The following is a 24,755-nucleotide window of genomic DNA, read 5'->3' as shown; positions in this document are numbered from 1 at the left end:
AGCATGGCCTTGTGTATTATAGCAGCTTCGCACAGTTGAAATAATAACCTGGAGCAGACAGAAGGCAGTCATTACCTTGCACACAGTCGTGGTGTGTATGTGTTGACGGAGGACTTCCACTAGACTGCCGTGGAGACGGACAGAGCCGAGCCGCTCGGCCGCTGTTAAACCTCCGTCTTCCCATCACCTAAGCCAATGACCTAAGCTCTTGTTTACCCTCAGAAGTCCCTCTATGACAAAGAGAAATCCTGCAGCGACCTAAGACTCACAAGAGACCAAAAAATGTGGTTTGTGATGGGGAAAAAAAAGAGCATAACAAAAACAGGAGAAGAAAGGGGGTCGGGAGGGGGGAGAAGAAAAGTGTGGGCCCTTGGGGTGTGTGAGCCTGGTGTTCCAGTGGACAGGCAGGGCGGTGGAGAGAGCTGCCATTTCATTGTCTTAGACTCCACTGATACAATCTGAAGAGGGCTGTATTGCTTAAAGCTGTGAGTGAATGACATGTGGGGAGCTGGTGTGAGGCGCAGCTCCCCCGTGCCTCCTCCAGACCCAAAGTCTTCCTGTGAGAGAGCACCGAGCAACTTTTCTGCTTTTTCAAACAGCAGCAGCAGCCTCCCTCTCCCTCCCTCATTCACTGCCTTTCTCCCTCCCTCCCTCTCGCTCGCTCTCTCACTCTCTCTCTTTTTTTCCCCTCTTCCTCAGACACTCACTAGTCACTGCCTGAAGCAGTAATCGGACAACTCTCTTTCTCACTAGGACCGGGTCTCCTGAGATACGGCACGGGGCTCCATGGGTTCCAACACCTAAAATGAAAAAGAAAAAAGTAGTTTTGTAGTTTACATTTATTGTGCTACAGATTCTACCAACACTCTTTCAGAAGGTGTGCTGTCTGTTCTTCTGGACTGAACGATCTCTCTGTAGAAGATTTTTTTTTAAAGAAACTGTAAGAAGGGATAAACACACAGGGATTCAACCATAATTGTAGTGAGTATGGCTTTAATTTGTATGTGATGTTTGATATGTCAGTTTACTGACTGTCTTTCTGTTCTTCCCAAATGTTGGGGGTATTTCAGGGTGTGTGTGTGTGTGTGTGTGTGTGTGTGTGTGTGTGTGTGTGTGTGTGTGTATGAAATGATGTCCTTTATTTGGCACATTTGCATCAGCATTTTATTTAACATATAAATGTCAATTAATGTATTCATATCAACAGAACAGCAGGAGTTACAATTTAATTTCTGCACTTGTCATTAATTTGTGTAGTTTAAAACAGCACCTAGTGCACCTTTATTATTCTAAGAATTGTAATACTTTTGAGCTATACAAAAATGCCCAAGGGTGGTCATAATAACAAGCAGAGAGGAAGGCTTCAATCTTCACAGGTCAACTGTAATTTACTGGCAATAACGTAAATAACAAAAAATAAAAATTGCTCTTGATGAATTTTAATTTCAGTGAAAGTAAATGCAACTCAAATATGTCAATTTATGTAATAAGATGTCATTTAAATAACAATTCATACTATATTACAGTGTGTTAAAAGAATTGTTGAAAATGTCACTATACGTTCTGTTTTCATACAGTTTTACTCCAATAGCTTTATTAATTTAACGTTCCAATTTGTCTATAATTACAAAAAACATTTTGTAAAAAAGTGTCCTCTAACATTGCAATCATAAACATAACTACAATCACATTTTTCTCTGTGTCTTTTAAAATGTCCCTTTTTAAATACGAATAAAGTGTAAAAAGAGTAATATACTAGTTGCAAAAGTATCCAAACCTCCCCTTTGAAATATGGGATCTTCTTCTGCTTGGCCCAGTTCGCATTTTTGATCAGGCTAGGAAAACATGCTGCTCCCTGCAGGAGTCCCTTTTTGACTGGCAGAACAAACAAAACCAACACAGTTAAAGCAGTTGACATCTAATGCCATCTGCTGAGGCCAGGAATGCTGCGAGGAGACCTGAGAGGCTCTCTGCGTCTGACCGAGACAACAGGCCTCGACTGCCGGCCGCGCTGCTCGCCAGTATATCGCATGTAGTAAAGATGACTCACCCGCTGTAATCACTAGCCTCTCTAATTGAAGGATGTTCTGGTTTAATGTTCTGCGTATGATCACAGGCTTACATCACAAGTCGGGGGAATTATTGTGTGTGTGTGTAGGGCATTTCATCCCTCTCAAATTGTGCTTTTTTTCCCCCCTCCCTCTTTCCTTTTTCATCCTCTTAATTCCTGTCATTTTCAAACACCAACCAAGCTTTGGGAAAGGTGTGTGTCTGCAGATGAAAGAGAGGAAATAGAGAGGTTACGTGAGTGAGCCAGGCTGGCTGCAGAGTGGCCTCCGCTCCGTGCAGACAAACATGACAGTGTGTGTGATCGCCTGCTGCAACCATTCACTCGCACAATAACCTTATTTATCCAATTAACAGATAATGAGCGGGCTGATTTGGGCCTGTTTACACTGTGTATTTGCTCTATGCGCAGGGAGCGATCAGGGTCTCTCCTCCTGGCTGTGGAGCTCCGTGCATGTGCAGCAGCAGTGTGTACAAGCAGGAGTGGTCGGCGGTGGCGGTGGCATTGTTTGCCCAAGGCCTGATGCCTGCCGTATGGATGTGTCTAGCCAGCCGAGCCCTTGTCCTCTTCTCTCAGGGAGGAGATTGAAAATGGTGAAAGACACAGAGGGCTAATTGCTTGTGTCTCCCTGATGGAGCTATTAGTAAGAAAGAGCGCGAGAGAAAGAAGGAGGAAATAGGGGACCTCTTATTAAGTAACCCATTCTTGGTGATTAGTGGGCAGGGGTTGTTTACTAAATACTGCGGGGTGTTGTTTTGTTAACACACCACTGTTTGGATCTGGAATATGTGGCTGAAAGAACAGGAAATTAGCTTTAGACATTTCTGTTGATTGCCAGTGCAGGTTCTCGTTCACTGGTCCCCATTTGAGTGTTTGTTTGTAAATTGCAATATGTTTACGTTGCGCGAGGTAACAAAGAAGCCTGCACATACATGGTATTCAAAGGGATGGCACTGAAAATGTGGCTCTATAGAATAACCTTCATCTGATCATAAATCATTGAATTCCTCTTACAAAAAAAAAATTTGTTTTTTCTGCAATGTTGCACTGAGCATTAAAAAAATGTCCTTTACCTCCTTACCTGTGGAGACGATAATTAACATTACCATCATGACCACAGCTTCAGATTTTGAGAGAATAAGAATAACAAGCCAGAAGCATTAAAGTGATATAATCATTAAGATTTGTCACTGGACTTTCTTTCATCTTTGTGTTGTAAAGCGGTGGTCACGGTGGTAGGCAGGTTGTGATAAAATGTGCACCTTAAATCTTGTTTGATGGCCCCTCAAAGGCGAACTGGCCTTCTGGAAATAATTTCGAAGGTTGAAGAGCACAGTATTAACAGATTTAACGTCGCTATTGAGTGAATTGCTGGAGCAACATGACAGAGTGAACCAAATGAGAGATGCATATCAACACACAGCACATATCTTAATAATTATGATTTTAATTACAGGCAAGTAAAACATTATACATTATGTGAGAAACACCATGTGCTTTTATAATGTGTTTGCCAAAAGTCTAATCCGTGTACTAAATGCAGACCAGTACAGGTGATCCGCAGAAACAAATGTTCATGGAATATAAAAACAATTATATTTTATTGTATTTTATCTAAAAAAAGAATAGGTTGAAACATGTTCAAATTAAGTTTTATATTGCTGCAATAATGCATTGAAACTAAATAGTTTTCTTCTGCCTCTCAGAAAACATGTTTAAAAAATTGCCCATATTGTTCAAAATCCGACCGCCATGTTATTTCAAATGTCCATATATTCTATGTAAATGTGCAAAGGCTGTCTTATCTTAAATACTTTACTTTATAGGATGAAAAAACTCCACCCTATTTAATGTTGCATTTTCTGGCAGCCGTCATTTTTTGGGCCACGTATAGACACAAGTGAAGTGTAGCATTTTGTAAACTGTGCCTAATTCCACTCACATCTGTGTTCAATTGTTGTCTGCATCTACATTCTTTGAGAGTGGATTTATTTTTCCTGGGCCACCATGTGGATTCAGCTGACCAGCTTAAGTGGGGATTAGTTGTTTTAAAGTTAGATTTTGATTAAAGCATTGTTTTTAAAAAGTTGTAACTCACAACACATGGCTTACATAGACTTTAGACTATGCCCTAAAAAATGAATGTCAAGTAAGGATGACACAGAGAGGGGAGCACGGAAATAAACTAAACATATTCACTCGTATTTCTTCTTTAAAAGTCTTGTGTGATTATTTCTATTTCGAGTACGTGAAAATACTTTTAAACAAATCTGTTTAAAGTTTGCGAGAATAGTAACGAAATATGTAGCAAAGGTGAATATATAGGCTTGGTGCCTGGTGAGACGGCCTGCATGCTGAGATGATCTATTCCAAAAGCTTGGCTGTGGCTGTGTTTACCTTTGGAGACGCAGGTCTTGAAATAAGTAAAGCGAAACAAAAGGGCCAGCAAACAACTGTGAGTGAACCGTGTTGTGGCACTTCTTCTTTTTTTCCCCTCTTGATGACACTTCCAGCGCTTCATCTAGTCTGGCTTTGTTCTTGTTGGCTTCAAAGACCTGGCAGTTCAGGTTGAACTAAGAAGCACATCAAAGATGCTGAATGTAGACCTTTTTTTTCTTCTTTTTTTGCGTGGAAACAATAAATATTAAGCAGCACAGAAGAAAGACTCGTGCTTAAAAATCCCCCCCTCCCCCCCTCCCTTCTCCTCTTTCCATCTTCCCCCTCTGTCTCTGTCTCTTCACCTGGCCGGTTTCACCTGCTGGCGATGGCTGACACACCAGCATGGTAATGGCTTCATTGGCCTGAATAGAAACCAGTCACCAAACACACACACACACACTAACACACCACATCGCTCCACCACAACGCATTCTCTCCACCACTCTGTGATCAGTTATGTGCTGTGGCAAAGTGTGTTTCTCTCGTATTTTATGGCTTTTACCTCCGTGGACTTTCTTTTTAATATATACTTCTGTGTTTTTTTACATTCCCTCTGCATATTTTTAGTCTCGGGAAATGTCAGGAGGAGGCCCTGCTGTTGTCCGTAGCGTCTGAAGTGAGAATGAAATGCAACGGTTATTTTCGCAAAGAAGAAGTCTGTACCATGAACAGTGGGAGAGTAGGCATATTGTAAAGCTGGAATGGTATTCATGAAGGCTTTGCTTTGGTGTGAAGAGCAAAGCCTGTTGAAAAAAAAGAAGAAGAAAAAACTCATGCAGCTCAGATTACCCTGGCTCATGTAAACAGGCAACCATTAAAAAATCATGCGAGGATTTTTTTGCAAAACAACCATTTTTCCTTTTTTCCTGACCATTTGAATACCGTTGACCTTTTTTTGGACCCTGTATTCCCATGGTGGGCTGGAGTCAAGTCTAATATAGTGTTATAGTCATGCAAGTATATGGCTCTGCTTGATGTTCGGAGAGAGACGAGCAGAGCGGGAGTGGACAGAGCAAAATGTAACTGTCAGCTAAAGGAGAGTAATAGAGGCATTCGTAGCGTCATAGGAAACATATGTGGCTCCATATGCTCTCCGTGTTCTTGTTTCCAGTCTCCTTCATTGTCTGAGATGCACCACTGATCTGGGGGCCTCTAAAGTGCCCTGTGTGTGCGAGTGTGTGCATTTGTGTTTGTGTGTGTGTGCGCATTTGCACCACTGATCTGGGGGCCTCTGAAGTGGCCTTTACATGAGTGTGTGTGTGTGTGTGTGTGTGTGTGTGTGTGTGTGTGTGTGTGTGTGTGTGTGTGTGCAGACATACAGACAGACATGAGTTATGTGTCTCTATGTTCTCAAGAAAAATACATTAAAAAACAGACTAAAGAATGAGTTTTTGTGTCGCTACGGAGGAAGAAAAGATGTATGTAATGTCTGTGTGAGGGTATATAGATATATATATATAGTTCTCGTTCTGCCTTTCTGTCCTTAGTGAACAGGCTGTGAAGTGAGGAAGTTGTGTATGTCTGTGCTGTTGCATGGCCCCAGGCTGGGGCAAGCCCGGGGGAAGCAGCCCTGACGGTCATTAGGACCTGTCAGTATGCCGGGAGGGGGAGTGCTGATAAATTTCAGATAGTGTCAATTGCAGATGAAAGATCTGCTGGAGATGCTAGGGGTGTCACGCTTGACTGGCCTCTGCTCAACAAGTCCCATCTTCCCTTCCAGCAGCAGGCCGCCTCAAGCAGGAAAGCGGGCAGGCTCTCCCACCCTCTGGTGCCCCTTAGCCCCTGCTCTCCCTCACCCTTCTGCCTACCTTCACCCCCCACAACCCCCAACCATACACCCCTTCCTGCTTACCTTGGCTAAGCCGCTTTGCATGTTGATTGGGGGAGGGCTAATCCAGTTTGCAGCTGTCGTAGACCAATGATGAATCACCTTTCCGTCATTTGACTGTGCTCCCCTTGCTCAGGGAGGAGGGAGGACCTGGAGGAGGAAACAACAGTGGAGTAGGGCTGCGGCTCGGAGAGAGAGACAATGTGCGCCTCTGTTCCCCCGCTAGCCCTCTCTTCCCATTCTGCTCCAGAATAACAATATTGTTTTCTCAGACAAGCCTTTTTGTGTCATGGATGGCTCTGGACTGTGACATTGAGCTGCAATAACAAGGAGTGACATTGTTTCTGCTGCGGCAGGTGGAGGCAGAATAAAGAAAGGGAGTGTGGTTTGTGAGGACTCAAGCCATCTAGGTCCAGGTAAGAGCCCGGTTGAGCCGGTGCCAGCAGCATCAGAGACACTCTGCGAAACAACTGTCAACTTCTCTCAGCCGACTGTGTCGTCTGACTGGAGATCAGAAAGGCTTTACTGGCATCGGCTAATGAGAAAAAAGTTTGGGCAAAGGAGGAGAAAACAGGATTAGGTCGTGAGAAATATTGTTAATGTGCTGTAATTGTACATCTGTGGTTGTAATCTTGGAGGGTGGGATATTTTTAGGGTAGATGTAAATTAATATACTTCAGGGAAAAGCATAATGCAGCTTCCATTATGTGTGAAAAAGACAGATTCAACCTCTAGTGTTTTGTATTTTTATTATTACTGTTTTGTGTGTGACTTGAATCGTAGTATATTTGATTGGTTCTAGAATGTATATATAAATATATGTATATATATATAAAATATATATATATATATAAATATACAAATATATGTATATATATATATATTTAAAAAAAAATATATATATGTATTTGTTCCATGAATTAAATTGAACTTAACCACAATAAGTGTGCCCCGCTGTACTGCAATGTATCATACTATCTTAACATTATAATATCATCCTAAATAGAGTGGATGCACATAATCAAATATCAGAATTGAATCTTTTTATCAGACAAATCAGTGTTTGTTGTGCCATCTGATAGCATGCAGAAGAATCAGAGTTTCTTAAGCATTTATCTTTGTGGCCTCCTGTAAAAGGCCAATGTTTATCGATGGCGGCGATACCCAGAACTCCGGATTATAATTGGAAATGTACAAAACCTTTTGACCTAATTTGATTAACTTATTGTTGCAAGGAAAACAATGACGGAGATGAATGGTGTCTCCAGTTTGTGGCCGTAGTTTTCAAATCTCTTCTCCATTGTCTACACTTGATCAAATCCTTTGAGTGCACAAATGAGAAGATAGAATAATGTTTTCAGTGGCGTGGTCTTTTGTATAAACACAGAAACAATTAAGGAGCTTGCCAGAGCAAACACATGCTTCATGAGCTTCTCATCTGCCTATCACTGAGGCATGGGCTCTGACAATCAAGCAGAGTGCTGCACTTTTAACAGGCACATTAACCATAGCCTCAAACCAGCAAACATCTGTTAACAGTCTTCCATACCACACAAAACGATAAACACTTAAGGCAATTTTTGCTTAAAGATACATCAGAGTAAATTGACAGTAAACACTTTGCGTTCACTTGGTGTAAAACGGTGACTTGTTGTAATGTGGGGAAACAGAAACTGCCATGTCAAGATGTTTACTATCCATTTCATAGCTCACAATTCCAATCTGCTTTTGCTTGTGCGAATGTGAGTGTGTGTGACACATTTTGGCTTATATTTATCTTACATTTTCATGTTAATTTGAGGGTCGCACAAAAACATCAGTTATTGAAATTCAGTTGAATATATCACACGCTAGGTTGTCATTAGTTTGCAGTTAATCTTCATTTTTTTAAACGTAGCTTTCATGGAATTAGTTTTTTACTCACTCACTCATTAGTATTAATTTTTGTCTTCTTTTTAAAAAAAACTTTATATAACCACCACCGTTTTATTCCTCTAAATCTGGACTACTGAATTACGCATATTGTGCACATTGCCTTGTGTACCAGAGCTGCTGCGTGTCTTCCCTGAAACCAGAGTGATATGTGTAATTTGATTTGGTGTGTGCACGTGTGCGTGTGTGTCTCGTCAGGTCTATGGAAATGCAGGATCTAGCCAGTCCTCACAGCCGAGTAAGTGGAAGCAGTGAATCTCCTAATGGTCCCAACCTCGACAACTCCCACATCAATAACAATTCCATGACACCCAATGGCACTGAAGGTATGTGTGCGGTGCTGTTGCTCTTTAGTTGCTTTCTCTATCTTGTCTGCTATTGTACTTTTTAAAAAGGGCTGAAAATGGTGGCAGACAGCTGTATTTGTAGCACTGTGAAACTGACTTTTGGATATGAAAGTAGTGCAGTGTAGCATTTATGCATTTGTAGCAAGGACAATGTTGTTGCAACAATGTAAAGCCATTTTTGGGGGGGTGAATTAACCATTCTTTTGTACAGCAGTGTTGTATAAACCAGCCAGTAATACAAATGTATTTGCAATGTAGATTCTAGCTTCAACAATTCAGTGCGACCAGTAGTTGTTTCCAGTGACTTTTAGCTGCTTTTTCAAGTAACCATGAAATTATTCAAAGCCCACAGCATGGAAATGATAGAGTTTTGCATGAGGTCTCCACTGTACATAGTTATTTACTCAGGTGATTTACCTGTGCCTCAAATCTGAGCCTTTGTTTATCGACAAAGTCATGCCCATGTCACAAACCAACACCATCCATCCCTCAGCTCAGGGTTGCCCTCTTTGTGTATTCATGACAAAGGACCCGGAGGCCTGGTGCAGACTGTCATGTGTCCCTCTGCCATTCTTTCTTTCCCATAGGTGATAACATCACAATGCTTACCACTGCAGACTGGTTGTTAGGTTCTAACTCACAGTCCGCTGCAGGTTCGTCTACTCTTGGTGACACAATGAAAGGACAATACTTGGTGTTTTCAACTGAGAGCAAGAAGGAGGGCGCTCTTTGTCGTCTACCTTTTTGACCCACCTACTTAAAGACATTTTATTTGGGTTTTCTTAAAGTCCCAAAATGACACCATCGGCGGCAAAATGAAAATGTTGACTCAACTATTGTGCCTTTCATTCAGAAACTCTTTGGTATTTGCTGTAATTGTTGTGGTATTCTGTTGAAGCATGATTTTACACCGACTGGATTGGATTCCGTTGTTAATGAATGCTCAGATTGCATACTGTGCATTGTGTTTTCATTTGGTCGTTCCATGCCGTTTCCTGAATACACTGGTTATTGTGTGCTCTGTGACCTGAGTGTGTCCTAGTTTATGCATGCACCTTACCACCATTTTCTTATCTGTGTATTTTTCTAAATGATTTTGGCCCTCGTCAACATGTGTTTCTGCACTGAGCGAGCATAGCGGAAACATGTAAAACATGACAGCAAATAGCTTCTTCAACCATGAGGGATTCCACTGAGCATGACTCCCTTGCCCACATTGTCAATTTGTTTTGCCAAAAAGAGAAGAAAAAAATAGAAAAAAGTCCTCCAGCCCGCCTCAAGTGAAATGGATTAATTTCAAAGATTCCTGAGCTGTCAGAAAGCTGTGAAATTGTCTCTGCAGATCTATCGCTGAGCTGTATAATGGAGTAAAGGTCAAACAGCGTTCGCTACACTCTTAAAAAGATTTTATACGCCATCATTTCTTGGACATTTCAATTGTAGTCGTACATCGCTGCGGAGCTTCTTTTTTTAAAACACGCGTACAGTCATTTTCATTTGATGCCACATTTTAAAGTACTGATAAGCCAGTCATTTAAAATTACATGTAAATGATAAAGTTGTTATATTTTACAAAGTAGAATGTTTTGTCAAATTAAAGATTGATTTATATTGTGCTTTGAAAATAGATATATACATATCTAAAAGAAATGAATAAGCTCTACTCTAGAAAATATCTCAAGAGCAATTATAAATTGTATTTACACTTCTTTCACAATAAAGATCAGAGATAAAGATTAATAATTAACCTAATTATATTGCACCATCAGATAAATTACAAATAATTAAAGATAATGATAAAATACAAAATTATACCTCAAACACCATTTGAATAGATGCAAACGTAAGTGTTAATTTCTGCATTTATTTGTAGATACTGTTGGAATGTTGTTTGATGACAATCTGCTCCCTTTGCAGTTTTGTTATAATTTTACATTGAGTTACTTTTTATTATATTTCTAAAACACGTCTGAAATGCGAAGATCGTTAATCTGATCTTTTTTATTGATTTTTCCCGACTTGATTTGGTGCATCCGGTGACAATGTGGCTTCTTTGTTCGCAGTTAAATCCGAGCCAATGAGCAGCAGCGAAATCGTCACCTCAGTAGCAGACACCTCTCTAGACAGCTTCTCAGGATCAGGTGAGGCTGCAGGACTGCTGGTTGGGTGTGTGTGTGTGTGTGTGTGTGCCCTCATATTTCTGGCTGCCTCTCTCACACACACACACACACACACACACACAAACACACACAGCTGCAGAACTGATTCGTGAGAGATGAGCTTTTAGATGGGTGACCTATGAGCTGGGCGCCAGGAAGAGTCCCCACAGCTAAAACACCAATATGTGTGTGTGGGTGTGGGTGTGCGTGTGTGTGTGTGTCTGTAAGCACAAGCGACTACCTTACTTTTGTCAGCATATTTATATGCCATGCTTGCTGGCATCTGTGTGTGTAGGTGTGTGTAGGTGTGTGTGTGTGTGTGTGTGTGTGTGTAAGCACAAGCGACTACCTTACTTTTGTCAGCATATTTATATGCCATGCTTGCTGGCATCTGTGTGTGTAGGTGTGTGTAGGTGTGTGTGTGTGTGTGTGTGTGTAAGCACAAGCGACTACCTTACTTTTGTCAGCATATTTATATGCCGTGCTTGCTGGCATCTGTGTGTGTTTTGTGTGTGTGTGCGCGTGTGCGTGTGTGTGTGTGTGTGTTTGTTAACGCTGGTGGTTCCCATGCCAGTGAGGACTGAATAATGACCTGTAATGCTCTGAACCTGTCTGTCCAGTGGAGTGACACGGCGTCCCAATGGCCTTTACTCTCCACGGGCTGTTACTCTATTGGCCTGTCAAAGACAGAGTTTTCACACCTTCCTCTTAGCACGGGAACATCACATACACACACACACATACATACACACACACATACACCCACAGACACTCACACACACTCTTCTTCTCTTCATAAATACAATCACACGTATAATGAGCATTTTAGGAATTTAATAAATAATCACTAATGTATTAACTTTTTTGCTTAATTCGTTTTCCACCCTCACCGGTATCTACAGTATGTCAACCTACGACGCTCTCTTCTTTGTTCTATAAACATGTTTCATTTGTACCGCATCCAACCGTGCATGGTATTACCTTGCTGCAAATTTTTCTGTTTCCTTAACTGTTTAACTAAGTATTTGATACTTAACTTTAGAGGCGCATAAATCACTGCCAAGACTTTTGTCTCTGACAATATTAATGAAATTTAGTAATCTTATACCCTGATATCCTCCACGGGGAAATTCAAAGCTCCGTTGAGAAGAGCAGGTTTTGTCCAGTGGCAGGTGCTGCTGATGTGGGAAAATTTTCAATATTAATAACGTGTGTGAAGGGTTACAGCATTCAGTTACATACAGTTAGCGCTCCCCCGCAACCAAATCCCTTATTTTACATGTCACGACCAATTAGACAGATGTTTCTGTAAGAACTGCATCGCTCCGCTGTAGTTAACTGTGAGTAATGCGGCAGGACTGTGATTGTTGCATGAATATGATTAAATGTAGATGTATTATACAACTTTAATTTATGAATGTATTGTAATATAATTTGAAGGTCACCTGTAGATATACATACTATTAAAAACAATATTGATTCAGTTAAAACCAATAAAACCTTTTTAAATACAACTGTCAATTGTGTTACTGAAGTCTAGCAGAGTGGATATTTTGTGTCAGAAATTTTAGATCTCTTTTACCTTTTTTTACCATTTTTTCCAACATTTCTGATCTGAAGCTTGCAGGCAAAATTAAGCTCACTAATACACATTTTACTATTCATAAGAGTTTATCTTGAGTTTCTTAAAATAATAATACAAAAAGAATAGTACCAATGCTGACCACTGTGTGTCATATATTATTTTTTTATTGCAGATTCACAACAAGTGACATCTGTGAGTTACTTGTGACTGAAGTTTCTCAAGTTAGCAGCACCGTGGAATCACATAGTCGTACGCTTAATGAAGGAATGATGCAGTAGCACTCATTACCTGCAATCAGTGAAGTCACTTCCAATGTGGTTGTGGCTTGAAAGGCCCAAGGCAACTGGATCCACAGGCCGAGACTGATTCAGACCATCCTGTGTGTGTTTACACCAGCGGTCGCCATAGCAGCTCAGAAGTATCTCAGAGATACACGGGTCAGCAGAAAAACCTGATGATCTTACCTGATTATTTTTATTATTGGTCTCCGGTTGTCAACCTTAAATGAGGTTACCGAAATAAATACAGCAACGCAATGTAATTACTATTTCCTTGGAATGCAGAAGTTCTGTTGGCAAAAGATAATATTGACCCTATTTCTTAATGTTTAAATATGTGCTTGCCTCTTTTCTTTTTTAACTTTCCTCAGCTATTGGAACCAGTGGCTTCAGCCCAAGACAAACTCACCAGTTCTCTCCACAGATATACCCTTCCAAGTAAGGCTTCTTATATTTTTCTTTAAAAAATAAGCAGCAACCAACTTCATTTGGCTCTTTAATTAGATCCTTGTGCGAGATCGGGGTTTTTCGACTGGCTTTGTTTGCCTGGATGTCTGCAGCTTGCGCTCTCTGAAATATGTTGTAATTATTATCTTGCAAAAATGTCCTTTACCATTTATTGTTCTTCCACTATGTCTATGAGCTGTGCGATGCTATCGGTCCTACAGCTTCGCTCAGTGTTTAACATGTAGCACAATCGCAAGGAATTTGTCAGTTAGCAAAGTTTGTGCGATGGCTTTAGGATAAAACATGGTCCCTTCGCTTCCTGCCTTCCTTTCTCATATTTGTCTTTTGTTTCTTTTCTCAAATAGCAGAACATATCCGCATATTCTTCCCACCCCTTCATCCCAAAATATGGCTGCGTATGGGCAGACGCAGTACACCACAGGAATGCAGCAGGCCGCAGCTTATGCTAGCTACCCCCAGCCTGGCCAGCCCTACGGCATCCCAGCCTATGGTAAGATTTCTCAACACACATCAAACACACTTGTCTTGCCAAAGGATTCATGTTGACGACAACTAAATATTTGTGTTTCCTGAAGGTCAGGTCCAAGATCGTGCTCATAACAAAGCTTTTCCCCACAATTGCTCCAGTAAAGCAATAGCAGCAGAGATGCTGAGCGGTTGTTTAGTGCCGGCATACTCTTCTCCTTCATTGCAATAAAACTGAATTCGCTCGTCAAGCTGTTCTGATTGATCTGAAAGATTATTGATGCAAATCTGAAAATAAAAACCGATTAACACCCCTGGATAACTCGATCCGATCCGGTTGATAATTCGACGATCGCGGCATGTAACGGTGAATTGGATTAGGAACTGGACTTTGCGTCTTTGCGCATGCTTGAGATCCCGCCGCCCTCCTCCCCCCTCCCTCCCATGTCGTGACCCGGAAGTCGAAAGAGACGATAAGTTGTCACTGCCGGGAGCCTGGCCGGCAGAAAACAAACAAACAACGCGATGGAGAACACAAGAGCCACCACACATTTCTGGACCGAAGAGCAGACAGAATTTATGCTTAACCTTGCGCTCTGTTCGCCATCTTTCTCGAAATGTTGATGTTGTTGTTGTTGGTTGTTGTTGGTAGTGGTGAAGAGGTCAAGCGGAAATGGCTGTATCACCACGAGTTGTAATGAAAACAGCGCCACCTATCGTATCGGATATGACATGCTTTCGGCCAATGATTCGAATTACTCACTGCCATGTATATTGGGATAATAGCAGATCCCCCAAAAGATAGCATAGTCCGACTAAAGCAAGATTCGATTTTTTTCCATCATGTAAACGCACTGAGTTTGTCCAACGTCCTGAGAGTGTGTTGACCCCAAAAGACTCCAATATGTGGAGGAATCTACACTGTTTATTTGAATGGAGTCCTGCAGCCTACCGCTGCATAGAAACTGCATCGTAGCAGTGGCCAGTTTAATTCACAAACACAAGCAGAATGTTTCATTATGTGTATTATTACTAGAGTAGATAGAGCCAAGTAGACACCTGCTTTGCTGTGAGACGGAACCCAGTGTGAGATGTCTAAACAACGTGTGATGTCAAATGAATCGTCCTTTGTGGTACATGTGTTGCGCTAACATGCAGAGGCTGTGTTCCTTTGCTTTGCCCATTGTTATTTAAACTGCTGTTTGTGCATCAAACCGATCTGGTGTCACTAACTGATTTAGGTCCATTGTGGGCAGGCATAAAGACGGAGGGGGGTCTGACCCAGTCCCAATCCCCGGGCCAGACCGGCTTCCTCAGCTACAGCTCTGGCTTCACAACACCGCAGACCGGACAGGCCCCCTACAGTTACCAGATGCAAGGTGAGCACATCATTGTGAATGCTTCATCCTTGTCTCTGTGCATCTTCACATGTCAGTCCGGGTGTTTGTATGGGGTCAAAATGCGTGAGACGCCATCACTCACTCTTAAAGCTGGCAGCGTGTCCAAATTTTATGCCTGTAACAAGTTTGCAGCAAAAAAGCCGAAGAGACTTAACATTATGAGTGGTTCCCAAAACGACAGAGCAGACTTTGATTCACCGACTTCCTGGTTGCTGGTACGCGTCTTCCCTGCTCTGTCCTGTCTGTGTCCTTTTCTGTGCTTTTGAAGTACTCATTTGTGTCCTCTCTTTTACATTATTTTGCCAATATGCCTTTTTTCTTTTGTGTCTCTGCCATGTGTTCCCTCGGCTTAGACCTTCCAAATAAGGTCAGGTACTGTTTTTTTGTTTTAAATAGAAAAAGGTTTCTTTCCCTGATTTAATAGCATGCGGAGCCAGACGGATTCACAACACGACCCTCACACTCCCCAAAAGATGGCGGCTGCCTCCCTCTCCTCCTCTTAAAAGAATCAACACAGATGGAAAAATGACGGCCACTTAGGAGGCATCAGCCATGTCCTCCCCAATCCCCAGCATTTGTTTTTTCTCTCCCTGTGATCATATTTGTATTTGTTTTAGAGCTGAGATCCTAGAGATGTATGGCCTTGAAACCTTAGAAAGAGGAGTGGTTGCACCCTGCACTCTTCCTCTTTTGCTCTCTCTGTCCAATCATACGTTCTGTTAAAATGTAGATCAAGCCCTATGCCATAAAGTGTTTCTATTCTTCTCGGTTTGTCTTTGATCCAACAGCCACCTGCACTGGGCAAGGACAGCTAGCCAACCACGAGCATAGCCTTTCTCTCCTGTAATATCTAATGTGTGACAGTAAAAATATCTCCACAAGTTGTTGAGAAGCAACAAACTCAGAATAAATAACGCCAGCTCAGCAGCAGATGTGGCACAGGGAAGCCTCTCTTCCACGCCTCTTAACAAAATACAGTCGGCCACAGCCAGAGTTGTGCAGCATGAGAGAGAGAGAGAGAGAGAAAACAGAGATGGACCATGTACAGCAGAATGTTCAATCTGCTATCCTGCCCTTAGTGGTTTAACTCACGATGACAGTATTATGTGGCCATTCATCTTCTGAGTATTATGATGTTACTGCTGTCCTGCTCTGTCCCTCCATCTCTCCCTCACTGTCTCCTGCTATCTCTGGCTATCGGATGCCCCACGTAGCGTTAAGTGCGTTAGTATTTGACAGACACGTTAGATGACAGATTGACCACTATTCTGCCCTTGAGTTCTCTAACTGTGGCTCTGGCCCTTTGCCACGCCATCATCATTACTCTTTCTGGCCTATTGATCTGCCTGGGCGAGGTGCCTCGGGCCTGGGTGTCCCAACCAAAGACTCTTTTTCCACATCTGATACCCCCACCCCCCCTCTCTATCAGTGTCCCCGCCACCAGCCTGTGGCCAGCTGTCAAGGCGAAGGACGATTAGATTATTGGTTTTACTCCATACTTTCATGTCCGATGCCATGGAGCTTTGTGTGGGTGCTGAAGTCGTGGCACCAGAGCTTAAAAGACACCAGCGTTTTGTGCACCTCAGTCCTGTAACGCCTTGTCGCAGTGTACGTAATGCATCTCATGGATTGTCAGAAAAGGGTGCGTGATGAGACTGAAGAGATTGTGCTGGTGTGGGGGGGGGGGGGGGGGGACTGAGGACTGAGCAGATGCTAATTAGGTGAATAATTGGATTCCAGCATTCTGTCCCAGTGGCAGTGCGAGCTAAAGAAGCTGAAGCCCCGTCTGCCTTTTTAAAAGGAGAGCCCCATCTGGACTTGATAGGCTATTCCCAAGTGGGGCATACAAACTTCTGCTACAAATATTGTGCACTGATGATAGACATAGCCCATGGCAAGGGGACTGATCAAGCAAAGCAAATGGACTTCCAATTGTGAAGCCAGAAGGCAGGAGGGAAGGAGGAGAGGAGGGAGGGATGATGTCTGGTCTTGAGTGAGTGAACTAACTGGAGCAGGACAGGGGGAGGGAGAGAAAACATGCCCCCCGGGGAACCACAAGACCCCCCCCCCCCCCCATCCCCTTTCTCCCCTCTTTCTCCCCCTACTATAACCAACACCACCACCAACAGCATGGGCTCATTCTCACTGCTAGCGGGGGTCCCCTCGGCTTTTATGTGGCTCCTTGTTCTCCACAGAGCGACCCTCAAACGCGGCCCACGAGAGCTTTTACGGCCGCATTAGGCTAAGTCGGTGTCCTCCGCAGCCTCGCTCCTCGCTGTCTCTGACTTCTCATTCTGTTAGACTTTCACTTGACGATGAACTTTCTGCGGAGAACACGAACGTTTTGAAATGCACGCATTGAAATATCAAAGCAGAAAACAAAGAGAGAGATCCGTTTTGATGATGATAACGGGTAGATGCCAGGATGAAGAACAAGGTCAAACTGTGCTCTGTGTGTAATTGCTGGAAGCGGAGAGGGAGAAACTGCACAAATAACTAGTGGATCCTGGGAATCCTGGGACCTTTGTGAGGTATTTATTTCTCTTTTCGGGCCACAGCGTTGGGCACTTAGCTAACTGACGAGGCTAAACATTGCACAACGTCTTTTCCTTTTCGTTGTTTCCATACGGGACCCTTCATGCCCCCCGCACTTCCCTGATCCTTCCCCCCTGAACTAAAAGCTGCTTCACGTTTGTCACGGTGTGGGAGGGCCCTCCTGATGGGGCCAATGACCAGAGGATGAAAGGAACTCCCTCTGTTTGTCTCTGGGAACAAAGGTGTAATTACGCCCCCATTTAGGAACAGTCAATTTATCTCCCCTTTCGTTTTCACTCAAACTACTGGATATCTTTATGGCTTCGGGAGGATCACTGTGGTGATAAGTGATGCACTGGTAGCATTAATTCATGTCCCCTGTGGATTATAGAAAAGTGATTTGTCTTTTTATGAACAGAAGCGTGTAATAATGACCACGGGTTGGATTTGTAAAGGTTTGTATTGCTGCAATGACACTTTGTTATGATTTCTTTAACTTTTGCAATAGATTATTTGTATGAAAGACTTTAACACAACCCTCTGTTACTAGGCAGTGAAAGTCAACAACTACCCCAGGCTTTACTGTTTTATATACAGGTGTATGTTTACATATACTGTTAGAATGAAGAATAACACACATACATCAAGCTGTATAAACAATCTTACAACAATGGCAACCATGTTGGCTGTCACAATGAATTAAACTTCAATGGATGCAAAATGGATGCTTTATATTTAGAGTGCCTACCCTTAAACAACAAAATAAAATGCTGACCTTCTCTGACCAATCCCAACTTGTGCTTTGATCACTTTGTGTCTAAGTGCAAAGAAACAGGCATAAAACATCTACTCAAAAGACAACCTGCTGGATTTTCTTTCAATCGATAAATCTGCTTTATTTAGTTATACAGTATATACAGGACTGTCTCAGAAAATTAGAATATTGTGATAAAGTTCTTTATTTTCTGTAATGCAATTAAAAAAACAAAAATGTCATGCATTCTGGATTCATTACAAATCAACTGAAATATTGCAAGCCTTTTATTCTTTTAATATTGCTGATTATGGTTTACAGCTTAAGAAAACTCTAAAATCCTATCTCATAAAATTTTAATATTTCCTCAGACCAAGTTAAAAAAAAGATTTATAACAGCTGAGTGTTTGTCAAGGCTCAGGAAACCCTTGCAGGTGTTTCGAGTTAATTAGACAATTCAAGTGATTTGTTTAATACCCTACTAGTATACTTTTTCATGATATTCTAATATTTAGAGATAGGATATTTGAGTTTTCTTAAGCTGTAAGCCATAATCAGCAATAAATCAGAATAAAAGGCTTGCAATATTTCAGTTGATTTGTAATGAATCCAGAATGCATGACATTTTTGTTTTTTTAATTGCATTACAGAAAATAAAGAACTTCATCACAATATTCTAATTTTCTGAGACAGTCCTGTATATTGTGGTGGGATTATAAACTCTGACTGTGACCTATGCTCAAGGCCTCCTCTTGCTCTCCGTCCCTCACGTCCGTTTGGAAATGGGAAAAAGAGGTTTTAAGTTTGCTGCTCCTGCGGCTTGGAATTTGCTGCAGACAGACCTGGGTCTCCGGGAACCGGTCTCTTTAGGTGTTTTTAAAAATAGATTGAAAATATTGGAGGGAAATTCATCTAGCTGTAGATGTTTTATATGACGGAGGTATGTGCTCCTGTGTAACCTGGGTTGTGTTGACTTGAGTCTTAGTTTTGGTTTTATTCATGCTGTGATTTTGTTTTTCGTTTTTTTTATATTGTCTGTCACTGTTTTATGTTGTATTGTATGGAACTTTGTGTGACGTGCTACTGCTGCTGTCTTGGCCAGGACACTCTTGTAAAGGAGATTTTTAATCTCAATGAGGCATTTCCTGGTTAAATAAATTTTAAAAAATTAAAAAAAAACATTTTAAGATTTTATATTTGTGAAATTCTAGATTTATTTTTATCTTTTTTCTTTTTTGCCAATAAGAAACAACTTTTATACATAAATAAAGCACTATATACACATGCAGTTTTTTTTATTAATGTAAACATAACAGTTGGGATCATATGAGCTTTCATACACACAGCTCTCATGCTCTCCCAGTCCGCCTCATACCTCCTCCCAGTCTGTGATCCCTTTTAAGCTGCTCCTCCTGACATGACAGTACAGGTGGACAGAAGTCGTGCCCCCGGGGGCCGCCGCTGCTCCTCTGCTCTGTTACTCATGTCATGTATATTATTAAGCCATTAGATGCTATCAACTCCTTTGAATGATTTAATTACCCAGGAGGACCATCCTTTGAGCAATTTAAAAGAGGAACATAAATATTCATTGGGGCTGGATGTCAGCAGGAAACCCCCTCTGTGCTCCTCACTGCGACCTCAACCCTCCTTCCCCATACAGCTCTGTCTCACTACACTGCCCATGCACACACCCCTGGTACCCTCATACTGCATCCCCCGCCCCCCACCACCACCCTTCGGTAGCTCACACACAAAAGTCAATTGTCTTCCTCGCATTGTGTGGGCTTGGATGGCTGTGGGAGCAGGTTCTGTCCACCCCTCACCCCTCTCCGCCCCCCTCTGTCATTCATCAGGCCTGATCCAATCACTGATAAGGAAGGAAGAGGAGAAAGATAAGGCCACTGTTGGGAGCGCTCCCTCAGGCCTCCCTCTGTTCACCACCTGAAATAGTTGTTTCACAAAAGAAAATCTTTTTCCACCCCGAACAATATGCCATTTCATTTCTCGACTGCACGGCTTGAAGTACTGCAGATTTCATAATGCTGTTTGATAAAATATGGTTTATACATCACTCAAAATTCTTATTTCTCCCTAAAGGTGGTACTTTCACAACAACGGCAGGATTGTATCCAGGAAACAACTCCCTGACGAACTCCACTGGCTTCAACAGCACACAGCAGGTAGCTGTGCACTTCCTTCAGCTCCATGTCTGTGATCTGATACCCGGAGGCCGCTATGAGTTTATACAAGTTGGAATGGCAGACTTCTTCCCAAGCTGGAAATCTTTATGAAACATGCATACTCAATATGTTACATTTCATCCATGACACATTCAAACATAAATCACTCAGTATGTCAAAAGATTTGTACGCAAAATTATCTACTGCACTTCCTCCAGCACACATGTACTATGCCACAGAAGAGAGAGAGAGGTAGAAAAAACAGATCGTTGTCCAGATGTTGGACAGAACAGACATGTGTTTGCATTTATGTTTTGGAATCTGCACTGTAAAGTAGCAACACTGGTGCAGGGCAAATCTCACATTACTCTGCCAAAACTCCTGCTTCTCTTCCTCAACTATGCTACCTTTGGTCTCTCTACACCTTTTTGATCTAAATCTTCCCTTTTACTCCACATTAAACATCTAACATCTTGTTATCTTTCTTTTTATCTTGACTTGCCTTATCTATATATGTCTGTCTTTCTCCACAGGACTATGCCAGTTATCCAGCCTTTGGCCAGGGGCAGTATGCTCAGTATTACAACAGCTCACCCTACACTTCACCCTACATGACAAGTAACAACACTAGCCCCAGCACGCCCTCCACCACCACCACGACCTACACCCTCCAGGAGCCACCCACTGGCATCACCAGCCAGCCCGTCACAGAGAACCCTGCAGGTAAGAATCAAACCTCAGGGTTGCCTGAGTATCAGGTCCTGATCCGGCTAAGAGACGTGTTTCTTTTCCAGCGAGCCCCTGAACTCCGTTCCATCTCACTGACTGGACGTTCGTCCTGATAAGAGAACATGAGCTAAAGGCCAATACACGTCATTTTTCCGAACCCAAATGCACAAAGGGAGGAGTAGGAAATGGTCTCAACCATCACATAGTGTGGCAAGCAAGAACAAACTGTCAAACTGAAATCTGATGTTGAGTTTTCCATAACTTAATGTGACATTAATGCATCATCTGGCAATAAAGCACTGATTGTATCTTCATAAGTCGGTTAAAACTTTATGATTGCATTTTAAATTGTCATCAATCAACACCGAATACATCAGGCTTTAACTAAATGTAATTTCATGCACAGTCGTCCAATTTATATAAATGATATCTCTGATATATCTCGTTGAGATGTAATCCATTGCCTCTTGTTTATTCAATCAGTATGGAGCACTATAGCTTTTAGTAACGGTGTTCTGCAACTGATTTATGATATGTGTGTTACCTGTAGGCCAGCATAAACACTCACAATGTCCCAGGAAGCTGTCTGTCCCACATCAAGACAAAAAGCAAATAATAGCTCATCTTCGATACGCTCTTTTCATGCTCTCCTTCTTCCTTCTTTCCTTCCTTTCAGTAGAGTACAGTACCATCCACAGTCCATCAACCCCCATTAAAGATTCAGATTCGGATCGATTGCGCCGGGCATCGGATGGAAAGTCACGTGGCCGGGGAAGAAGGAACAACAACCCATCACCGCCGCCTGACTCCGACCTTGAGGTAGGGTGAGCCCGCTACCGTGGCGACAGACAGCCTCGCCCTGTCTGAGGCACACGGACACTAATCCACTTATATGGCTGCTACAGCAGCTTTAACACTTGATGGGCATTCATTCTTAAATATTTGATTCCTTAACTACAAATGCATTATTGATGCATTGTGGAATATATGACATCACTAAACACATATATAAAGTTCTCATGTATTCCTTGTAAATAAACAATAAGGCATGTGATTAAGTGAGTCATCGTTTAAGTGAATAATATATATATTCTAAGCATCAAAGACTGGACACGAGCTGTAACTCACAATGCTAGAATTGCAGCATGAGCCATACAACACTTTGATAGAGACCATATGTCAAAATAAACTCAGAGGGCTCTTCATTAATATGATGTGAATTTAAGCCAAGTTAATAGCACCCATTATAGCACTGACATCATGGCGTGTTAACATATCTAGTTAATTAGTTTGTCACTATTGATTACACTAATGTAAAGGGAAGAGGATGGAAAGCGTGTGGTGGGTTGATGGGAGGAGTGTTGCGGTGACCAACCCAAGAAAATGGATCCTGGTCCCTGTGGCACACAAATACACGCTCCTGGCCTATTGACCAGGAGGATCACCTTGCAGCCCGACAGAGTGCACCATTGATTTTGCCTCTTTTCTCTTTGTTTTTTTCTCGGTTTCTTTCGGCCCCTTCGCATCTCTCCAGCGAGTTTTCATCTGGGACCTGGATGAAACAATCATCGTTTTCCATTCCTTGCTTACGGGTTCTTATGCCAACAGATATGGACGGGTGAGTGACATCAGACTGTGGCAGTAGCAGTGCACTTTATTAGCAAAACACATACATATTAAAAGAGGGGGGGGGATTAGAGGAGTTAGAGATGGCCAAAGAGCAGGGTATAGATTTCACTGAGTCCATTGTGAGAAGATAGAGCAGAACTCAATGTACAGATAATTGTTTCTTTTTTTTAAGAGGTCCAATGAGGCTTGACAAGTATTTGACTGCTCTCTGCAGCTGTTGGAGCTATGCATGGCTGGTCGGGGCTCAGCTGCAGGGGCTCACTACAGTTGCACTCTGGATGTCTATTGACACATCTTAAGTGTTCCTTTCTCCTTCAGAAATGCCACATTGTTAGTTTAATTAAGTGCTTCTCAATCCATCCTTTTCAGAGAGGGATCTCCCTGGAGACCCTGGCAGGAAACTGAGTCCCCCGGATGTAAATCAGTCAAAACTCAAACTAGAACACAGAGATTTTCTCAAACCTGCCTTAATGAGGATTCAGATAAAAATACATTAAATATGTAGACATGATTTATTTATTATTATTTTACTGGAAGGTTCTTTTCCATCCCATGTCACTGTGAATGCTTATCAGATGAAGGTTTTACTTTTCCAGGCTTTGCTATTTGTTGTCCCATGTAAATTTCCTCTCTAAATTTAAACTTTCCAAACAAACAATTTGGGAAATAACGCAAAATCCTATTCTCATGGTTTTGTTGAGGTCGTAGGTTTTATATAGCCTTCATGTTGCTTCACATCACCAAGTCTTATCCCATTTAAATATGAATAAATGGATAACTATTGAATCGATACATCAATCTCACAGTTTTGTAAAGTATGAAATTAATCTCTGATTCTATGTTTGTGGGGGAGCAACAATTCTTATCAGCGGTTGTTTTGGCTACGGAGGTGTCTGGTTCTGAAGTCAAAAATGACATATTGCTCCTCATATGTCAGAGAGCTCAGCGTCTGCAGCCCGAGCTCTGCGCCTTTGTTCTGGTATGAGGGGTGTTTGATGGGGGCAGTGTTTTGTTTTTGGGGTGAAAGAGGGCTGCCCCGCGACCCTCCACTGTTTATTTACTTTGTTCTCAGCCCTGCATGCTGGGTAAAGAGAGAGCTAAGGCTGAGGGAGCCGTGGCTCAGTGACGAGGGACTCTCCAACCACACACACACACACACACACACACACACACACATGCATACACAGGGTCTCCAGTGTGCTCCTCTGAAACAGGAAACACTCCTGACTCTATAAGGGCCCGTTTCATCAGAACTCATATAGGATGTGACAGCCGCTAGAGTCCCTCTCACTCTCTTTTCTCTTTTGTTCCCTCTTTTTCTCCCCCTCTTTACATTTCAGTCCCTACTTCTTTTTCTTTTTGTACAAAAGTTTCCCTCATGCTCCAACCTGCTGACACCATCACATTAAAGCAGCATATGAGACGGAGACATGCTTATTCACAGCAACCACAAAGCACGCTACCTCAAAGCCTATCAGACACGCAGATCTGTAAACTACCTCAGGAAAGAAAGTGAAGCAGACCAACATCCACCACAACAACCAGCCCTTCTTCCCTCCTGTCATTCATGTCATCCCCGTCTTTGTGGCATAAACAAAAAAGTTACGAAACCATTTCCCCCCGAGCTGCTCTGAGCCTACTATAAATAGATGTGTGCACACACACATCCACACTTTCTCTCACTCACTGTGACCTCCCACCCACTCTCTCTAACTCTTGTTTTCTCCTTCTCATACACACATAAACACACTGCTGCTCTTATCAGCTCTTTTAATTGGCATCAAGGCAGCTCCCCCCCCATAAAGCTGATTGCTGAGGCCAGCTGTGCTGCTATTGGGCTTGCCAGAGCTAGAGCTTAAAGTGGGTGGGGATGGATGGGGGGTTGTTATTGGTAAGGGGCTCAGAGAAAGGGGGGGACTTGGCGCCCCTGTGGATGGCACTGACATCTCGGGACAG

At 42.4% G+C, this 24,755-nt stretch overlaps 1 protein-coding gene across 8 annotated transcripts in view; it reads left to right on the top strand.

Annotated features, from left to right (window-relative positions):
• Positions 1-737: 737 nt before the first annotated feature.
• The window catches only part of eya1 (EYA transcriptional coactivator and phosphatase 1), a 40,632-nt gene continuing 16,614 nt past the window's right edge, over positions 738-24,755 (top strand). The window contains exons 1-11 of one of the 8 annotated variants that reach the window (XM_056434163.1): positions 738-981; positions 8,466-8,593; positions 9,202-9,267; positions 10,678-10,755; positions 13,008-13,074; positions 13,449-13,594; positions 14,826-14,948; positions 20,359-20,441; positions 20,975-21,164; positions 21,847-21,989; positions 22,705-22,788. In XM_056434163.1, coding sequence (XP_056290138.1) covers positions 8,470-8,593; positions 9,202-9,267; positions 10,678-10,755; positions 13,008-13,074; positions 13,449-13,594; positions 14,826-14,948; positions 20,359-20,441; positions 20,975-21,164; positions 21,847-21,989; positions 22,705-22,788 — 1,104 coding nt within the window. In that variant the 5' untranslated portion in view covers positions 738-981; positions 8,466-8,469. Of the gene's footprint in view, positions 982-5,952; positions 6,752-8,465; positions 8,594-9,201; positions 9,268-10,677; positions 10,756-13,007; positions 13,075-13,448; positions 13,595-14,810; positions 14,949-20,358; positions 20,442-20,974; positions 21,165-21,846; positions 21,990-22,704; positions 22,789-24,755 lie in introns of those variants that run through there. The other 7 variants (XM_056434160.1, XM_056434161.1, XM_056434165.1 and 4 more) reach the window with 7 other exon arrangements.

Source organism: Pseudoliparis swirei, chromosome 16, assembly GCF_029220125.1.
Source record: "Pseudoliparis swirei isolate HS2019 ecotype Mariana Trench chromosome 16, NWPU_hadal_v1, whole genome shotgun sequence".
Lineage (NCBI taxonomy): Eukaryota > Metazoa > Chordata > Actinopteri > Perciformes > Liparidae > Pseudoliparis > Pseudoliparis swirei.
This window is presented reverse-complemented; position numbering and strand designations above follow the sequence as displayed.